The sequence below is a fragment of the Triticum aestivum genome, chromosome 7B (assembly GCF_018294505.1).
Source record: "Triticum aestivum cultivar Chinese Spring chromosome 7B, IWGSC CS RefSeq v2.1, whole genome shotgun sequence".
NCBI classification, from domain to species: domain Eukaryota; kingdom Viridiplantae; phylum Streptophyta; class Magnoliopsida; order Poales; family Poaceae; genus Triticum; species Triticum aestivum.
The window spans coordinates 522,966,560-522,983,145 of record NC_057813.1 but is presented as its reverse complement, the minus strand read 5'-3'; the positions used below and the strand labels follow the sequence as shown (position 1 = coordinate 522,983,145).

Sequence of the window (16,586 nt, the reverse complement as noted above, 5' to 3'; positions counted from 1 at the left end):
TAAATTTGGTTTCGTAGATGTTGGTAAATTTTGTTATAGACTTGGTCAAACATAATGAAATTTGACTCAGGACAATCTTAGAACATTAATTATGTTGAAATCGAGAGAGTATATACACAGTTTAAACTATGGTGCTGTTATTATTCTTCCATTGTCTTGATTTTTTTTCTTTTGAGGGGATTCCAGTGTCTTAAAATTGGAATGCCCTAACACATATTTTCTTAACACATATTTTCTGATGGGACCTCATATTTGGCCAAAAAATGCCATGTCACTCTGAAAAACTGTCATTCCACACAACTAAAAATGCCATAAAAATCGTTCGAAATGCCATTTGAGCGAACGTTCATCAGGTAACATTACCGTTTTCTTATTGGGCTAGATTTTTTATTATGCGCTTCGTCGGCCAGACCATATTGGGCCCAATTATTGTCGCTGACCCAGTGCCTCAGTAGAAGGGCAGCCTAGCCCTCAAAAAAAAAAGTAGAAGGGCAGCCAGTCGCCGCCGTAGCACGCGAATGAAGTGAGTGAGAGCGAGACAACAGTTGCTTCTCGCGGCTGCGCCGCGCCGCCGCCCTCCTCGACGGCTCGCTGCGCCGCCTCCGGCTGCGGCCGCATCGCCGACGCCTCGACCGAGTCATCGGGCACCACCACCGCTGTACCACCTCCCCGACTGTTAGGTCAGTACATCTGCAGTTTCTACCAGCGGAAATCGGAGTGCAGAACCCTAGCTATTTCTAGACGAACCAGTTTAAGAGGTCAGCAGAAGTAGCTAATCACTTGTGCGTGTGCACGCCAGATGCAGTATTTGCAGAATGGTGCCATTGGTGTTACCTAGAGATTGCTAGCTCTTGCGTAATTTGGTCAATCTTTGGATTATTTGCAAAGATACTAAAGTGAGTGCATGAACTGTTAAGTTATTTTACAGATTTATGTGAAATAACATTATGATCACCACATTCCCCTTTTTGTAGCCAGATGAAGTGGGCACAAAATTCTGTTTGTTGCAAACTGACTACCATACTCTGCAACTACCACCATTTTTGCTACTACTGTTGAGCTTATGTTTAACTGTCGTCAATCATTGACTGCTGTAATTCAAAGTGAAATGTTTTGAAGAATACAAAAATACTTTGTGAAGCTATAGCAGTGATTATTGGATTATTTCAATATCTTAGACAACATAATTGCTTAGCAAAATTCCTATTAGTGCGTTGAAGTCATTCTCCCCCTACCTCTTTCTTTTCAGTGCAAGAATCAATATTTCCATTCAAGTAACGGAATGTTGCTACTTGCTAACCCAGTCCAGATTTATTTTGCTTAGAAGTTTGCTCGGAAGAAATGCCATAGACACAAATGTAGAAGGATGTTGGCATTTACAGCTGAAATTTTCCACAGAATTTTGCTCGAGGCTGCATATGTTTTTTCCTTTCCTAGACTGTATCCTTTTACACAAGGTCGCATTGTGTGATTGCCAGTACAGTTGCTTCAAGATTGAAACAGTCTCGTGTATGGAATCATCTCATCTCATCGTGTGTATCTAGGATTTCTTCAATGTGTATATCTGTGATTTTGATTATATATGCATTCGCTTTGCCTTTTGTTGATTTATGCAGCCATCCTGTTTGATAAAATGTCGGCACCAGCATCCATTCCCTGTGGTTCCAAGAGTGTGCGAGGCAACGACAACGGTGTCGACAGGCTCAGCAGCCTGTCCGACGATCTGCTCCACCACGTGATGTCCTTCCTGCCGACGCCGGAGGTCGTGCGCACAAGTCTTCTCTCACCAAGGTGGCGCAATCTCTGGAGCTCTGTTCCATTTATCCACATCAACAACAAAGACTTCGTGGTTAAAAATGATGTGGGCATTGCTTGCTTTGATAACCACAAGCTGGAGAACTTCGTGGACCACTTGCTGCTCTTGCGTGACGGCACTGTTTCCTTGGATGAGGTCCGGGTCGTCATCACGACTCGCAGTAGTAAGAAGAGTTCTGTGTGGATTCGTCATGCCATCAAGCACAAAGTTCGTCTCCTTCATATTTCTGGATTTCACCACCATCTGATTTTGGATAGCACAGCAATGTTTCCTTCTCTGTACCTCAAAAGAATCAGGCTCTGGTATGTCCGTTTGAACGATTGGTTCGATAAGCCGCTGAATTATGACTGGCCTGTGCTCGAACATCTAGAGTTGGAGTGTTGCATTCTCGATACAAGGAGGATCTCATCGAGCTCACTCAAGGTTCTACATATCATCGACTGCATCATTGGCAATGATCTCCTGATTGGTGCTAGGAAGCTTACCCATCTCTCTGTCATTGACCCAGAATGTCGTCGTGGTGCTATAGTTACCTGGGATCTGTCTTCTCTAGTGTCAGCTTCGCTTAGTCTAGGGTCTGAGTTTCATTATGATGATAACACAGAAGTAGATCATCATCTACTTGATGGCCTTTCACATGCCACAACATTGGAGTTGCATGCACCGTTACCTGAGGTACTGATGGGTTATTTTCCTTTTCATATTCGTAGGTGAATATATTTGCATGCCGAATTAGTCGCTTCTTAGTTTTAATGTCAGACACAATCTACTTTTTGAAGTGATTATGTACTGTTTACTATATGTTGGCAAGCTAGCATGGAAATATTGTATCATTAACTATTCAGCTTGCTCTGTTTTCAACTCCTTAACATGATCATATTGCTTGTGAAGCTCACATTCGAGAGGGGTTTGCAAGCATGCCCGATGTTCAGCAATCTGACGAGCTTGGTGCTGGGTGATTGGTGCATGGCTGCTGACTTCTACCCACTGTTCCGTATTGTCCATCGCTCGCCCATGCTGAAAGAGCTAACTGTTAAGCTCAAGATGGTAATACTTCTCCCAGATATGTATGTCTAGCTGGCACTGCTTTGCTACAGCATCAGAATGATCAAAGTTGATACTCCCGTGTGGTTTTGACATGCCGCAGGAGCACTGTGAAACACGCAAGGAGGTTGAATCTGCTTCATTACCATCAAGGCGAGCACCGGCAATCAGGGGCTATCCTCGTATCGAGAGAATCAAGATATGCTGCAGCAAAGATGATCCTAGGATCGGTACGTTGGTGCAGGCGCTGCTACCGATCTTCATCCCAGACGGGAAAATCAATATCGAGGGTTACTAATCATGTTTGTGTTAAGGCCTTGTTTTCGGACCTGTCCCCCTCTTGCCACATTTGGTTAGTGCTAAGTTTGTCAAGAGCCGCGCTTTACCCTTTTCTAGACGCCGACATTAACTGGAGAGGGGGGAGCTGATATTCTTCTTCTGTTTGGCTAAATCTGTCCAGACATTACACATTCTTGTGTTTACACTTAAGTTAATCATGTTTCAGATCTGGGGTACGTGTGTTGAGGCATTCTGGCACAGAAATTTGACTAACATGAATCATGTGACACCCTTTAGATCATGGTACAAATTTTGAAATAGTGGTTTAAGTGGTTTAATTGCAATTCCTACTTTTAGGAATTACTTTGTAATTTTTGGATCTTCATCCAAAACATTGTATTTGTAGTTACAAGTATTTCTAAAAAAGATAAAAATAAAAGGCGGTATCAAATAATTGATATAAATCGTTTTAATGCATCCTGCCTTAGACACTTAGGTGATAAGGCGCCGGTGGTGCTCGCCTTAGGTCGCCTTACCTCCTTATATAACACTTGATTTGTCACTAGCCATGACTTGCTAAGAGCAACTCTAAAAGATTCCCTAAACAGAGAGCTTTAGAATGGCTTCTCCTTCAAAGGTTTTGAAGCCCTCCACTTTCTCAGATTCTCTAAAACTATAACCTTTTATATACTCCCTATGTCCCATAATATAAGAACGTTTTCCAAACTATGTTAGTTTGAAAAACGTTCTTATATTATGGAACGGAGGAAGTAGTTCTTATGTCGCATGGACCTCACTTGTCAGCGGGTTACACATTTAGGCCCTCTTTAATTCGCAGGATTCTCAAAAGGCAGGAATAGAATGAATACACGACTGGAGTGGTATGCTCATTTGAATTTGAATCCTACAGGACTAGTGTAGAGTGTTTGATGCCACAAAAAAAAATCTAAAAAGAGGTAGGAGTGGCGGATATTGTTTTTGGCTCTAGGGAGTATATGCTCATGCGCGCCAAAAATATATTTTGCCAAGTTCAAATTTGTTTGAATATATATATATATATATATAATTTTTAGGGGGAGGGGGGGGGGGGGGGGGAGCTTAAGCATGTTGACATGTGCAACCTGGTGCATGTAGCTCCCGCTTGCACAGGGTCCAGAGAAAGGTCCGACCACTTTGGGTCTATAGTACGCAGCCTTTTCCTACATTTCTGTAAGAGGCTGTTTCCAGGACTTGAACCCATGACCTCATGGTCACAAGGCAGCAGCTTTACCACTGCGCCAAGGCTCCCCTTCAAGCATGTTGACATGTGCAAAAACAAAAAAAAACAAGTTGAACAACAAATGTTATCTTAAAAAACGAAGCGACGCTATCCCGTTTTGCATGAAAATTGACAAGCACGCTTGTTACACTAACATGAACATCTAAAAAATATCAGCATTTTTAGAATTTATTTTCTATTTGTTTTAAATTTATTGTTCATCAGGAATATATCATGTGCTTTCTGGAGCCAAAACTTCGTCCGTTGAAGTGGATGCTAGATTTCCAATGAATCATAGCACACATGATTTCTTTGAAAAAAAATATCTATAGGAATCAATCCTATGAATCAAACGACTAGCATACGGAAAATTCCTAAGGATTTCAACCCTTCAAAAATCCTATGAAATTCCTTTGAATCAAAGGAGCCCTTACTTTTAATATTTTTATTCTACCTTGTCACTTCCCAATTGTGTCGTCCTGGTCGCATCGACTGGCTCTCATATCACTTATTCATGTCCTTCGACCACCCTACAATGATTGCTCTCGTCGGAAGGTCGCACCCATGAGGCGAGGCTAGCCCCACTGTCCAGACAACCTCTTGGACTTTGCATCACCATTGTAGTTGTCATCTTCCTCGAGCTTGACCACAACACCGACCATGATTATGTGTGTGCATTACTGTCGGCAAGAGGACACAGAGGGACGGGGGAGTAATGTCGGAACCCGGGAGGACAAGGATAGGTGTCTATGTGGCCGGGTGCAGGGCGACGAGTACGTGGCGGCAATGCCTCACGTGGGTGATTCCAAGGGCGTGCGATGCCAAAGGAAAAAGGGGTCTTGGTCACTAGCAGGCTGCAGAGGTGGATGGAGGAGACGTGGCGATGATGCGCCTGGATGATCGGGCGGGAGCTGAAAATTTCCTAATGTCAAAAACTGTCTATAACTGCGGCGGATTTTGTCCCACACGCTCTGATGTGGTAGGGAGCTTTCGGGCGCTTGGAGCAACTTTAGCAGAGTCGCTATATCGAGCCGATCGACATAATAATTGTTGATATGCTGATTTTGATTCAAAATGACACTTTAGTAGACTCATCATATGGCCCCGTGTCGCCATAATTAATATAGACACTCCATATCCAGCGGGTTAGCCTCCATATTTGGAGGCTATGGTTGTTGGTTTGTTAATGGTATCCTACCACTTATGCCCCTACCAATGCGGCAATCGCATTTCCATCGGGAAGAGCACTGATTAATGACCGTTGTCATATTGCACACATGTTTCCTACCCACCCGCGGAAATCATCCCCCGTTTTCTGCTGGAGCGTGCCCCTTCGCAGTTATTATAACCCCAATCACCGTTGCCACCACGCTCACCCTCTAAGCCGATCACCACCTCGCCCCTTTCTTCGCACTCCCCAATTGCTGCCACAACCACGAGCATCAACTATGTCAGTACGGCGACACCCTCCCCCGGACCGTTCGTCGGCGATACCGAAGAGGGTCGCGTTGAGAGAAAGTTCTAGGAGAGGGTATGACATTACTCTGAGTGGGTCGAGAACGACACATGCCGTAAGCCTGAATCAGCCGTTGGCCGCGCCCGCCTCCCGCCAACCCTCATGTACTTCGATCACATCTGGGCGGCCGTTTGCCTAGAAATGGAAGCCACGTTCACGACGGCCTAAAAAATGTGATTGTATCCATCATCGAGGATGCACATGCATTCGTCCACCGCGTGAACGCGGAAGTCAAGGTACTTGAAGCCTCCCTCGCCTGCAAGCTCACTTCCAAGAGGAGGAAGAGTCTGTAGTTGAATTAGTAGAGAATTGTAGTTTTAAGGTTGTTCTAATCCTAGTTGTAATCCTTCTTAAAATCCATGTTGAAATCCTCATTCAAAAACTTCTATAGTTGGGAATCGTCCCCGCCCTAGACGTTGTGCTCGTGCTAGCGGTCGTCCAAGTGCTTGTCTCGTGCTCAGGTTTAACTAAATGTTGGTGGTTTAACTGAATATGTATTTAAGATCAAAAAAATGATGTCACATTGATGAGTGGATCCCACGATATAGAGGCAACCATTATGGAAACTCCGAGTTTGTGCATCACCTCAGCAGCCTCCACTCTCCATATCCATATAGAACACACTACATATGTGATATGAAGGCTGCCAATATAGTGACTATGCTAAGTTGCTCTTAATAGCTATAAAAGAGTATCCATATAAAGTGTGCTTTATATGTGATATGGGGGTTGTCAATGTAGTGACTCTGCTACCATGGCAGAGCTATGGTTGGGTCGAACTAGGCTATGGCCCGTCAAGCCCAATGAAAATTCAGTGAAGAGTAATGCTAAATTTGGGTTAGAGTTCAGAGGTATTCCTTGACATGGCCCGTTCTCCTAGATAAGTGTCTGTAGCTCAGCCACTGTCTAGTAAGTTGCTCTTAATAGTTGTAAAGATTATTCATATAGAGCGTGCTTCATATGTGATATGGAGACTGTCAATATAGTGACTATGCTAAGTTGATCTCAATAGTTGTAAACGTTATTAGTATAACGTGAGTTAGTACGAAACCATAAAAATAGTTGAGATTATATCGGATTAATGATGGTAGACACAGACTTACTACAATGCGTAAAAAAATCTCAAGCATGCAACATTATAGTACAAAATAGTACTCCCTTCAACTTATAATATAAAAACGTTTTTAAAACTAGATTATGGGACCGAGGGAATAGCAACTACTTCCTCTGTCCCATAATATAGGATGTTTTTTGACACTAGTGTAGTGTCAAAAAAAATGTCAAAAAACGTCTTACATTGTGGGACGGAGGGAGTATTACATAGGCAACACGAGACTATTATTCCCTCTATTTAACGGATAAGACATGCACACATTTTAAATTCAATTTTGACCATGAATTAGATCAATAATATATTGTGATCTAAAAATTGCGACACTTCGAATACGAATTCAAGCGTATAATTTTGGTTACTCACCTTTATTGGTCCAATTTACGATTAAATTTTAATTTCTAATGCATACGCGCTTTAATCATCGCGTCGCAGCAATTTCGCGATAATGCACTCAATCAATCAAGAAAAGGAAAGAAAAGGAAAGAAAAATGGAAGCGGCGACAGCGAGACAACGGTCCGAGGTCGACTCTTCCATTCACGGGGCACCGGCCACCCGGCGGCGTGTCATCTCGGCGAAGCCATCGCCATTCACAGAGCCACCTAACCCACCAGTCCACCACCCTCTCCCCCCACGTATCACTCACTGACGTCCGGGCTCTACCAACACTTGTCCCCACATGTCAGCCGCACCAAACCATCCTTGCCCGGTCCCTCCGCGCAGGCTGCTGCCACCTCACGCCGCTCTCGCCAGTCGCCACCCTCCTATCTCCTGCATCGAAAAGGAAAAGCTTCCCTCGCCTCCCCCAGCCAGACCCGAAGAATCCCGGGGGCGAAGAAGGAAAAATATCGCACCTCCCCCGCCGCCGATCGAAGCTCGTGCCTTCCCCCGCCGATCAGCGCCTCCGGTTCCGGATCCCCGCGCGCATCCACCTCGCCGACTCTCGAGCCCAGGCAAGGCAAGCCCCTGCTCTATCCACTCCCAGTCTCCCCCCTGATTGATTCCGCGTGGTGTTCTCGCGGCTGCTCTGTTCGTCCTGCGCGCGCGCAAGCAACCGAAACCTCCGCTGGTTTCTTCTGGGTAGACGATGATTTGGCGGCACGCGAGAACTCGACTGAGCCCAAGACCGAGCCCGGTCGGTACTTGGTAGGTAGGATTAGGTGGGGTCTTGGCTTAGGTTAGCCCAGGGACTTTGCCTGTGCCTAGATTCTTTATATTCGTTAATTAATTGTTGCTGTCAAGTACGCTCTCGTTGTTTGCTGCCGCGCGCCCTGGCCCGTGCCGCCACTGCAGATTTCCTCACTGTTCATTTCAGATTCAGTCTTTGCGTACCGCGCTGTCTTGTGATTAGCTGATTGACTGATGATTACGACGATGATGAAATACTGAGAGAGTGAGAGCCATGCTCTTCTCGTGTGAAATAGAATGACACTCTAGTGAGTTGTGACTGAGTGACTCTGAATGCGGTAGCTAGCGGCGAGCATAGTTTGGTTCTGGCACTACTTGCAGAATGTTATAGTGCTCTGAAGCAGGTACCAAAGCTTGAGGTCTCATCTGACAGACAACTATGGTTCATTTTCAGGTGCTACTACTGTTTGGTCATTTGAGTTGTGGGCACTGAGTGAAGTGCTGGCATGGGAGGCGTGTTTGGACGCCAGGACACCAGCAGGAGGGGCTCGCATGGCATGAAGCTAGAGTCGAAGATGGTGGAGTCCATGAAGCAGAGAGCGGCGCATGGAACTTCGGTCAAGTCGTTCAATAGTATTATCATGAAGTTCCCAAAAATCGACGAGGGCTTGAGAAAATGCAAGACTATCTTTGAGCAATTCGGTGAGCCCTGCCCCACTCGCTCTTTGTGTGCTAGTCATTTTTCTTGTCCTTGTAAGTTCGTAGGTAGCGAATTGCGATAGTGGTCTTATTTGCTATGTTTTGAAGTGATAATGAAGGAGGAGCGGATCAATAATTTGTTGATATCTCTTGTTTCACTTAATAAACTGTCGAGTTCAAGTGATGTTTTACAGTGCAGCAGTGTCTATGCGGAAGAATGCTGCACTCTGACAAATATTAACCGACTTGTGCAAACAAGCATAATTACTTTAGGCATTTTCTTCCTTTTTGTGTAACTAACAGATCCAGAACTTGCGTCCTACCTTTCTCAGATGAAGATTCCAATGGTGAAATTGATAAAGAAGAGCTGAAGAATTGCTTTCAGAAGCTGGAAATCTCATTCACAGAGGAGGAGATAAGTGATCTCTTTGAAGCCTGCGACATAAATGAAGATATGGGCATGAAGTACAATGAGTTCATTGTCTTTCTGTGCCTTGTTTATCTTCTCAATGATCCGGCTGCGTCAGAAGCAGTATCCTTCATTCGTTATACACTGTTTCACATTAGAAGGAATCATGGCTTAAATATGATTGGATTAACAATATTTCTTAGATGGTATTCACAAACTTCTGCAGTCATTTCCTGTCTTAGGTCTCGTACACTAATTACGCAGGAGTTTTACCATTTCCTTAACTGAAAACACAGAAGACAAAGATGGGATTAGGAGATCTTGAGTCAACTTTTGAGACCTTGGTTGATGCATTTGTCTTCTTGGATAAGAATAAGGATGGGTATGTGAGTAAGGATGAGATGATTCAAGCAATAAATGAGAGCATACCAGGGGAACGCTCTGCTGGCCGTATAGCCATGAAAAGATTTGGTTAGTTCACATACTTCATAGTAGCACGCCGCTTATATATATATATATTTGTGAATCACCACATCTTTTTCTCATACCAAAGGTAAAAAAAGATCTGACACACAATGTCTCTTCAAATGAATTATTTCCATTGACTGGACATATGCCTACTCAATAAAATGACTAGCTCTCTAATCTCCGTTTGCCCTTTTTCTTACTTTCACTCTACACTCATGAGTCATCATCTAGATGAAGAAAACTAAATATGCACAGGAAGATGCTTGACACTGCTACCAGTACCACCCTCTGAATGTAGCTACTTGATGTCACCTTTTAACAGCATCATCTGTGAGCAAACTCTCTGCTTCATTGTGAATGTTTTGCCATCTCTGCAGCTGCGGAATCCAAAACTGATAATCTGCACTGTTAGTCTAGAAGCTGCATCTTCTTATTCGGTAACTAATGTATATCCATTTTTTTTCACATGGCACCAGAGGAGATGGATTGGGACAAGAATGGGATGGTTACCTTCAAGGAATTTCTGTTTGCATTCACTCGCTGGGTAGGGATAGGCGAAAACGAGGACGACGATGAATGAACGATGTGCAAGCGACAGCTGAAGAACATGGCTGACTATAAATTGGTTGCATGGTGGTTTTATCTTCTTTGATGTTCGTAATAGAATGACTGACATGTCTGAACACCTGTATCAACAGTGTCTGTAACAGCTTCGCCTCCATTGCACAAATTATGTTCTGTCGTAAACAAAAGAGACCGCCCCGTGCTGATTTGTTCTTGCGTAGCTTATACTTGTTGGTATACATCATCCTATATTCATGCCTATTTTGACAACAGATTGTGAAATCAGTTTAACGACCTGATACCGAGCCCAAAATCACGTACAACCCGAAGCCCAATAACAGCAGTTTCACGATGATGAAAAAGCTCCAGATCGTTAACATCACAGTCTGTTAAAATAGCATGGAGCCTCTGATAGAATAAACACAAGTTCTTTTTTTTTTTAGATTTGCCAACACTTTATTGATCCATAGAAATGTTCAAAGGAATAAACACAAGTGGTGCAATACAACACACCATCGAAGGCATGGTACACATCATCTACTCTGTTCTATTGACCAATAGCTCTACCGACTGATAGATACAGCTAGCGAACCCTGATCAAACATCACTACCCGGGCCATTGGTAAAGCCATCTTCAATGGCATCCAAAGCCGCCGATGAACCAGATCGCCCTGTGCCGGATGAGAACACCGAGCTCAGCTGCAAATCAGAACCCGAGCTCGATTCCGGAATGATGTGAGGAAGTGCGAACTCGCTGTTTCCGTGGCCAAGGCTGTTGCTGACACGAGCCCTCTTGCTATCTCTGGGGCTGTTTAGGAGGTAACCGGCACCACAACTGGAATCCGGTGTCGAAAACTCACGGTCCAAGGAGAGGCAGTCGTCATGTGAAGAAAGAGCCTTGAGCAGCTCATCTGTTCCTTCCAGGTCACCACTTGCAGTCACGGCATTGTCCCGGAATGGGGGCTCTGAGGTCAGGACTGGGGTCGATGGCTCAGTCTTGCTGAAATCATGGTGGAGCTCCTCCTCGGCCAGGGCGAGGGCGTTCGGCTTACCTGATTCGCACAGCACACCGCTCAGGCGCTGCTGCTCCTCCATGATCTTCTGGAGATACTTGCCTTGGGCTTCTATTCTGAGCTGTAGCTGCCTTTGTACCTGCAAATATGTTTTGCTGAAGCAGTGAGTGAGAGTGACATAGTTTCCTGCAATTGGAAGGCAAAGACAGAAGCTTCACATGACACTGCTTCACTGCCTGAAAAATTATGCATGACCAGACCAGTTTCACAACTGTGCTTCCTACAGCAGTTTCGCTGAGACTGAATCAAGAGCTAATGTGAGATGATTATTGACACAGGATTATGTCATCCAACAAATATAATGTTTGCAAAGTCAGAACGACTAGTGTTTACTTAAGTTTTATGGCAGACATGTGACCCTGTTTGGTTCAGCTTGTATCGATGGATTCTGCTGCCGCGCAGCAGAATCTGAACCAAAGGGCGAACCCAGCAGAATCCGATTCCAGAAATCCGCTGCCAAAATCTGAACCAAAAGCGGAAGCAGCCCAGGACGTGCTTTCCAAAATCTGATTCCGCTGCGGGCCAAAATCTGAAAAAGCTGTATCAGCTGGTTTGCCAAATGACCTACATCTTTTTCACATCAGATTTTTCACAGCTGTTTTTCCACAGCAGATTTTTCACAGCTGCTTTTAGAAATACACAGCCGAACCAAACAGGGCCGATGTCACACAATCTCAGCTGATTTATGTAGTGATGATGTATTTCAACTTCAACTTACTTTAGGTTAGGGATGGTGTGTTTCAACTTCAACTCATTTTTGCAGTAACAATGTGTTTCAGCTTATTTTGAGCCAGACAAAGAAATTTGTACGCATGATAAGTCAAAATATATACTTTGCCATTTCAGAATGTACAACATTGAGCAAGTCCTTTTTATGTTTTGGGGTAACGTACAGTAAGGGGAATGTGCTGCTGTAAATATTTGGCAATCACATGCTAAAGGAGTATGCATGTCAATGGGCTTAATATGATAAATTAACCAGATTCAATGCAGAAAACAGTACTATTTCCATGGAAAAGCTTAGTATTTAGTATTCTGTGCAAATGTTCAGCGTCCATGGAAAAGCTTAGTATTCCGTATGGCATTGTTTTACTGCCAGCCGTGCCAGAATGAGCCATTCACAGAGTGCTCAGTAGAACATGAATCTAAGTCACAGATTCAGAGCCCATAATGTATCTACTTACCTCTAATTGTTCATGCAGCCGCTTCTGCACCTCCATCTGCAACTTTAGAACCTCGCTTGTTTCCATTCCCCTGTTGTTGAAAGGTATGCTTTATCAAGATTCAGGAAACAGAAGAACCTTCAAGTTGACTACCAGTCTACCAGAAAGTTCCACAGTCGATAATTTGAGAGTATAAGCATCAGATGGATTAGACTCAGGTAAAATATATAAATTGAAGTCTACATTTTAGATAACTACATTTGTATGCCACATATATCAGCCTTTTGCGACACATACATGCAAAAAGTGAACTTACGGGGAGCTTTCGATTCCTGCAAGCAGATTTCCTAAATCTTTCTTCTCCAACTTGTCACCTACAATACAAAAATTGTATCATGCTGCATTCGAACTCTCGCAAGCTAAATCAAACCTTTTTGTTCTACAATTACCCACCGCTAGCTGTGGGGTCTGGGATGTACTTTGCAAGCCGATATTTCTGAAGAAACAGAAAACTCAATCAGTAAATGCAGGGGTAAGTTCATAAGAATATTATGCCGAAGTGCTAAGTATCTCAGGGTTCAGTTACCTGCAGATGACTTTTGACATGATAAATGGTCAACCCTTGAACACCCATTGTTCTAAGAATTCCCTTTGGAGTAGCCCCTGAAAGCACAACGGCATCAGTGCCTAAATCTAAATGTATGGGTTCATGAAATATTTTGATACCAACATATATCATGTTTGGCTGCTCCATTAACTAACTAGAACAAACCTGTGTCGAGAGTCAGCAATGCACCCCAAGAATTTAAATATTAAACAGGGATCATACATATCAGTTGCGGTTAAGATGAAGGGAAGTAGGAAGGAAGAAATAAGCTAATGACAGTCCAACAAGCTAAGGATCTATATAACATATTAAAGAGAAAAGCAAACTAAAATGGAATCGGAACTTACTGTCGGGTCCACCAAGTCGTGTTACAGCCTCAAGAAAACATCCATGAAGCTCATCTGTCCACCGTAAACGCTGTCTGGTGGCAAAGCTGTTGTTTGAGCTATTTCCACCAATATTGGACGCCGCATTATTGGCAGTTGGTCCGATTTGTTGATCATGAGAAATCGGATTGCTGTGAGCTGATCCAGTGCTCGGAAATGGCTTTGGTTCATACATCTGGCATCCTCTGAAGAAAGAACGTCAACTAGGTAACCACGTTGTTAGATTTCCGCCACGGCAAGTAGATTATGCAGGGAGAGTACAAGAAATCTAGTCGCTTCGTTGATGTTCTTGAACAATCACTTGGCTAGGAATGCAGTCCACCCATAAGTGGAGGTTGGATCCCGTTTCTTGTTTTTATTAAGGAAGGACTCGGAGTTGTTCATTTGGCCTATTTACTGACAAATGTATTTCATGAGATATTGAACCCCTCGGCCAAGATCTAGCGCCATAAACAAGATTAAAAAAAAGTACACTACGTAGTGATGATGGGGAAAGGCATGCAATTTTTCATGTACCATTGCAATTCGAGAAAGAAATGCCGGATGGAGATCTACATTTTCCCTAGTTTCACAGCACAAGACAACAGCCAGACGGTCGGTGGTTCGGCCCCAGCACAGCAGGTACCTAAACCTAACTGAAACCTACACTGGGAAGTAGAGACCAGAAGAACTAGTACGATTCCCAAGAACTCGGCGAGGAAAGAGACCGCGCACCTGAATCAAGACCCACCCAACCCTCCCGCAGGATGGATAGCTCGGCGGATGGCGCAGACGGGCCGCGAGGATCCCCGTGCCCCGATGGTTCCCGCAGATTGGGAGATTTTTTCTGTGTCACCCCCTTCCTCCTGGGAGCAGAGATTTGGATGGGTTCAGGTCGCCCTGGGCAGCGGGTGCCCTTTACATGGCGCTATGGCTTTCTCCACCTGACGCGTGTGGCGGAAGTTTTTTTTTTTTGAGGGGTGCACCGTGCACCTTAGGCTGGTCATAGTGGGGAGTAACTTAGGATGCGTTTGGTTGAAGGTATCGTATGAATGGGTTGGGACCGTTCAATTTTTTTGGGATTGAACCATTCAATTCATGTGTTTGGCTGAATATAAGTGGTGAACTAATTATTTAGGACGGGACCATCAGTCATACTCACATAGTCATGCATGCAAAAGGTGGCCATTTGATTCGACCGATTTGGTTGGGTGGAACGGTTCAGCATCTTCAAGGCATATTCTCTTTTTTTGGCTCGAACCATTCATGTGCTTTATAACCAAACATGTCTATTTTTTGAACGATCCCAACCTATTCATGACCGCTCTTGCAACCAAACGCACCCTTAGACTAGTAACATACATATGTTACTAGTCCATGGGAGTAACTTCAGCAGTAACGTCGAGTCCAACTCAGCAAATTTAATTATGTGGCAGTGAGTTAATGAGGAAAGAGGTAGTTATAGTAACTTAGCTAGTTACTGTAACATCACATGTCCCAATGCAATATGAGTCTATAACCTAATAAATGAAGCTTTGCATGTTATCACACTTATGTTACTTTCCACTATGAAGGTTGTAACATAGTCTAGGGATATGTGTATGTTACTAGTGTATGTTACTCACCATTGTGGCTAGGAAGTGTCATAGGTGTAGTAATATACATGTCTTCATTTATTGCTTTGCAGACTCATTTTGTATTGAGAACCGCTATGTTATGGTAACATATTATGTTACTCTATTTGCCTCTCTCCTCTTTAATTACATGACACATCATCTTTTTTGCTTATGTGGCATCTATGTTACTACTTATGTTACTCCCACTATGACTAGCCTTATAGACTGTGCACCTTATAGATTTTTTTTGGCGTAGCCAGACCAATAAGCGAGGGTGGTCCATCAATAGGAATATTTACATAAGCTTATTTATTTTGAAAGAAATACTTTTTTACTACACTATATACAAGCTATGGCGAAATTCCAGGATGGTCCATGGACCACCCTGGCCACCCCCTAGCTACGCCACTGCTGGAAAATTATCTTTATTTTTTCTTCATTTCCAATAAACCTCGTTTTATGTTCTCCTAAATCCAAATGCTAAAAAGCTGACGTCACATTTTTTGCATTTTGCGGTGAAGGCTGTAATCCAAGGCCGAGTAGGTGGCTTCGTCGAGCTTTCAGCAGTCGAGGCGATCAGGCGAGTGCGAACATGGGACTTGGAACCTGAGCCGGCTCGGGAACACGAGCATGTTGTCGGTGGGGATGTTGTCATAGACGCTGGTGAGATTTGCTCGATTTCTCCCCCAAAAGATTACGTTCGCCTGAAAATGCAGTGGACGGTGGATTTTGCAGTCATGGCAATTTATGCAGTGGATTTGCCATGAAAATGCAGTGGACAACGGCCGGTGAAAATGCAGTGGACAGTGGACAATGTATGTAAGCATGTTATAAAGAACATATAAGTTTATTGAAAATGTTTTGTATTTTTTTGGTCCATGGCCATTTTAAGGCAAAATAGATCTATAGGCCCATTTTGCCATGTAGCATGGTCCTTGATCTGGCCGTTAACGTGTTTTGGAACTGTTGACGAAGATCTTGCCGAAGGATATTTCGATCGGATAGAATCCGGTCGTGCGCGTCCATACCAGTCTACGCAGCTCCATGAGGGCGCGACGTGAAGCTCAATTGTTTGTTGACAATATGGGACATGTCGTTATCTCGACTTCCATGGCATAGACAACGTTGGAGAAAGTCATGGTGGTTGAGATCGAGGATCAGTAAGGCAGATGGGGCCTTGGAGGTGATAGAGTCAGCCAGATGTTTGATAACTTTCAGAAGCACCAGTGACAAGTGGGGATGGCAACGCTTGAGGATTTCATTTTTGGTGGTGCTCCTTGGCGTGCCGAGTCGTGCATTTTAGGGTGAAAACCGAAGGTCCAACCTTTATTGGTTATGCCTGGCAATTGCCTCGCTGGAAGTATTGTTTTAAGAGCTCAAACATTCTATAGGGTGAAAACTTATGATTTTGGATTGGGCGACGGCGGCGCGTGTGGAATGTTTCCTTTTTTAAGGCGTTGTTTTTGGAG

The 16,586-nt window shown here is 43.9% G+C and overlaps 3 protein-coding genes across 6 annotated transcripts; 2 read left to right on the top strand and 1 right to left on the bottom strand.

Annotated features, from left to right (window-relative positions):
• Positions 1-473: 473 nt before the first annotated feature.
• Positions 474-3,368, top strand: LOC123155850 (F-box protein At5g03100-like). Of its 2 annotated transcripts, XM_044573997.1 has the most exons (5): positions 474-680; positions 800-896; positions 1,617-2,491; positions 2,708-2,863; positions 2,964-3,368. In XM_044573997.1, exons 3-5 carry the CDS (start codon positions 1,634-1,636, stop codon positions 3,156-3,158), a joined length of 1,209 nt encoding a protein of 402 aa, XP_044429932.1. In that variant the 5' UTR covers positions 474-680; positions 800-896; positions 1,617-1,633; the 3' UTR covers positions 3,159-3,368. The 2 variants fall into 2 exon arrangements, with proteins under 2 accessions (XP_044429932.1, XP_044429931.1); XM_044573996.1 differs by lacking the exon at positions 800-896.
• Positions 3,369-7,680: 4,312 nt separating this feature from the next.
• Positions 7,681-10,565, top strand: LOC123155849 (probable calcium-binding protein CML21). 2 transcript variants are annotated; one of them, XM_044573994.1, is made up of 5 exons: positions 7,681-7,983; positions 8,608-8,855; positions 9,185-9,384; positions 9,558-9,732; positions 10,206-10,565. In XM_044573994.1, the coding sequence occupies exons 2-5, from the start codon at positions 8,660-8,662 to the stop codon at positions 10,307-10,309; spliced, it is 675 nt and encodes a 224-aa protein (XP_044429929.1). In that variant the 5' UTR covers positions 7,681-7,983; positions 8,608-8,659; the 3' UTR covers positions 10,310-10,565. The 2 variants fall into 2 exon arrangements, with proteins under 2 accessions (XP_044429929.1, XP_044429930.1); XM_044573995.1 differs by having other exon boundaries at positions 7,748-7,978.
• Positions 10,566-10,705: 140 nt separating this feature from the next.
• LOC123155848 (myb family transcription factor PHL7) lies at positions 10,706-14,455 on the bottom strand. Of its 2 annotated transcripts, XM_044573993.1 has the most exons (7): positions 14,237-14,455; positions 13,484-13,707; positions 13,116-13,192; positions 12,983-13,025; positions 12,846-12,903; positions 12,551-12,620; positions 10,706-11,445 (listed from the first exon to the last, which is right to left on the bottom strand). In XM_044573993.1, exons 2-7 carry the CDS (start codon positions 13,695-13,697, stop codon positions 10,891-10,893), a joined length of 1,017 nt encoding a protein of 338 aa, XP_044429928.1. In that variant the 5' UTR covers positions 13,698-13,707; positions 14,237-14,455; the 3' UTR covers positions 10,706-10,890. The 2 variants fall into 2 exon arrangements, with proteins under 2 accessions (XP_044429928.1, XP_044429927.1); XM_044573992.1 differs by lacking the exon at positions 14,237-14,455 and having other exon boundaries at positions 13,484-14,214.
• Between the last annotated feature and the right edge of the window lie 2,131 nt (positions 14,456-16,586).